The 3,104-nt window shown below is 35.2% G+C and overlaps 1 protein-coding gene across 1 annotated transcript; it reads right to left on the bottom strand.

The window, feature by feature from the left end:
* Positions 1-234: 234 nt before the first annotated feature.
* Positions 235-2,497, bottom strand: LOC121115201 (F-box-like/WD repeat-containing protein ebi). The gene is made up of 4 exons (XM_040709393.2): positions 1,524-2,497; positions 1,260-1,458; positions 992-1,191; positions 235-935 (listed from the first exon to the last, which is right to left on the bottom strand). Exons 1-4 carry the CDS (start codon positions 1,722-1,724, stop codon positions 444-446), a joined length of 1,092 nt encoding a protein of 363 aa, XP_040565327.1. The 5' UTR covers positions 1,725-2,497; the 3' UTR covers positions 235-443.
* Between the last annotated feature and the right edge of the window lie 607 nt (positions 2,498-3,104).

The raw sequence follows: 3,104 nt of genomic DNA, 5'->3' as shown, positions 1-3,104 counted from the left end.
ATTCCTCAGAACCATTCATTATGGATCCTGGTGGTCTTAAACTTGTATATTTGTAGGTATATATACTCATGTACAATGTACATTTACTACTTAGGTAAAAAGATTTGTCGATTCTTTGATGGCATTGAGAGAGGCGGAAGAGGATAGACATGGATTTTAAATTAGATGTATCCACATAAAACTTGCACCTACCGATAATTAGTAGTTCAGAAACTTAAGTGCTACATTACAAGATATTTTATCCAAGTCTATTTTCTGTTTAATTATAAGAAAAAAAAATTTAAAGAAGAAATTGATATTAAGGATATGCAGATACATAAGAATTCATCTTAATGCTCATTTAAAATGACATACGAGGAAACATTGCATTCCAAGAGGTTTAAAAAGGAGGATTATTGTATAGGAATGAATAACTGATATACATAGAAAGATTGAAAATTATTTCATCGTCGGAGATCCAAAACAAATACATTGCCGTCAGAAGCACAAGCTCCGACTTTATCACCACGGTAATTCCAACACACCTCGTAAATTGCTCCAGTTCCTTTGTAGCAACGTACTAATTTACCATTGACCGTAGACCAAATGTATACAAATTTGTCATAGGAGCCAGAGGCTAAAAACTTTCCATCTGGGGAAAATGCGACTGAGGACACTGTTTCTTGATGTCTTGTTAAGGTATGAAGACATGATCCTCGTTCCACATCCCATAGACGAACGGTACTGTCATATGAGGCTGATACTAATACAAGATCTGCATTTGGATTATTTGTTCCTGGTCCCGTACATGACCATTTAATGGTATAAATTGCCTTGGAATGAGCTTTTAAATCATGTACATGACTTTCTTTATCCATGCACCAAACCTTTAATGTCGTATCATTGGAACCAGACGCAAGAAATTTACCTTGAGGATCCCATTTGATTGAGTGTACCTGTCATAATAAATACTTTTTCAAAAAAGTCAACAATATTAAAAGGATCGAGTTACCTCATTGGTATGTCCATAAAAGGACTTTATAGGTTTTTCCACACCCAACTTACACACATGAATGCATTTATCCTTTGAACAAGATGCAAAACTCTCATCCGTTTGCCAGTCAACATCTAAAATAGGAGCAGAATGAAAAGCAAATTGCTGGTTATGATTTCCAGTTTGTGAATCCCAGATAATGGTAGTACGATCCTCACCTAAAGGTCAAAGTTATGATTAAGAAAGAGTTCCATGTCTCTCTGGTTACAGATTAAATCCTTCTAACTTGCACTTAAAATATAATTTCCACTTTTATTCCATTTCACTCCAAATATAGGACCCTTGTGCTTGCCTAAGGTTTTTTCCAGTTTTCCAGTTGTAGACCAAATCCTAGCGATCCCATCATAAAACCCTGTGGCTAATAAACTCCCACTACTATTCCAATCCAAAGATGTTACATCCGTTGTGCAAGGTATATAGCAATCCTGATCCAAAGATGTAGATTTAATTTACTTTATCGATATATAATGTATAAATGTTTTTTTCTTACTTCTCGTCCTTTTCCATGCTTAAGAATTATATCCCATTGTTGAGAATCTTCCATGTACCATATTCTAGCAGTGGAGTCCGCAGAACCAGAGACCAATAAATCTTGCATTGGGTTCCAAGCGCATTTAAATGCTTCCTCGTTATGCCCCTTGAGAACATTTGCTTTTTCAGCTGGAATTTCAATATTCGTATCAATGTCCATGGGATGTTGATGCTGTAGGTGATCGTCAGAAGGAGCTGAAAGAGTCTGTTACCGATCTTTAAGTTTCAAAGATTCGACGGGAGATGACTTATGAAGTATATAAGTTTGTATTATTTTTCCTGTTTCTACCTCTTATGAGATACCATCAAATATTTGAGAGATAAAGAATAATTTTAAAGATTGAAAGAATACACATTTGAAGTGATATCTCAAAATAAGGTAGAATCTTTTTTCGAGTTGCTGTATCTGCTGTTTTCAGACTAACGCTCTACTTATGACTAGCTCGTAATTTTCATTGAAATAGTCAAAAATTGCATCACTAATAGTATATTAATATACAGGGAGTACAAGAGTCCCTGTATATATAGTCTAGACCTAGGTGACTATAATATATTTATTATATACATATATAAATAAAAGGTGTGTCGATAATAAACTTTCAACACATTCACGTTGACGTTTAGCTGACAACTTTTTCCATGACGTCACAGTGGACCCAAGTTATTCAATACTGATATATACAATTAGAGAAATAGTAGAAGCCGAAGGAGAATATAAAAGTTTTGATCTTCATCTTGAAGGGATTTCCTCGCCTCTTTGTACCTCAATCACTGGATCTCATCTCCTTTAATGGAAGAATCCTTCATTGTGCATGAGCCATTGCCTTTATGCTCAAGAACACATAAATTCATCCAGGTCTTCTACGGAATCATTGTATACTTCTACATAGAAGAACTATGTGTAGTGTATGTACACTCGATCTTCTTCTCCCCTTTTCTTGTGATCAGAGTACTATAAGTTATAACTTATAACTCAGTCTATAAGTCAGGAAGATAATATATCTGTGTTCCTTAAACCAACTTTTATCTTGTTCCTCCACATTACTTTCTCCGGTCGTCCTGGATTCCCTGTTATTATAGATTGTGTCTTACACAACTCTTCAAGACACAACACTATGGATTTCCATAAAACCATAGAATAATCTACTGAAAGATCCAGTGAGGAACGAGAGGGTTCGCGTCCTCCATCCACTGCTCCTTCATTGAAGCTCTTGAATCCTTTACTCCTTAAGTCAACTCTGCTTCGTCTCCTACTCTAAGAAATCTCTTTGATTCATAATTGTCCTTGATGTATATAAAGCAGAAATAACTAATCTCAATGCCATTGATATCAATTCCATGACATTATAAGCTAGAGTTTGTGATGTATGGTCTATATGGATAATTATACAACCTGGACACTTTAAGTTTAAGCCTCGCCCCTGATAAGTAATTTCTTTATTACTTGTGAGTCTCTTTTGAAAGGTGGAAGATGATGCTCCAATCTAGACTCGTAAAGATAATGTGCCTCTCTTTTCTCAATAGTTTTGTCTGCAAAGGA

The sequence above is a fragment of the Lepeophtheirus salmonis genome, chromosome 3 (genome assembly GCF_016086655.4).
Source record: "Lepeophtheirus salmonis chromosome 3, UVic_Lsal_1.4, whole genome shotgun sequence".
NCBI classification, from domain to species: domain Eukaryota; kingdom Metazoa; phylum Arthropoda; class Copepoda; order Siphonostomatoida; family Caligidae; genus Lepeophtheirus; species Lepeophtheirus salmonis.
Note: the sequence above shows the minus strand (reverse complement) of the source record. Positions and strands in the feature narration are given on the sequence as shown.

Excerpts from the sequence above, each read along its gene's own strand:
- LOC121115201 (XM_040709393.2), bottom strand. The coding sequence starts at position 1,724 with ATGGACATTGATACGAATATTGAAATTCCAGCTGAAAAAGCAAATGTT. Across the intron at positions 1,459-1,523 it reads AGCATGGAAAAGGACGAGAA|GATTGCTATATACCTTGCAC; the intron begins GTAAGAAAAAAA and ends TCTTTGGATCAG. Across the intron at positions 936-991 it reads TTTATGGACATACCAATGAG|GTACACTCAATCAAATGGGA; the intron begins GTAACTCGATCC and ends TTATTATGACAG.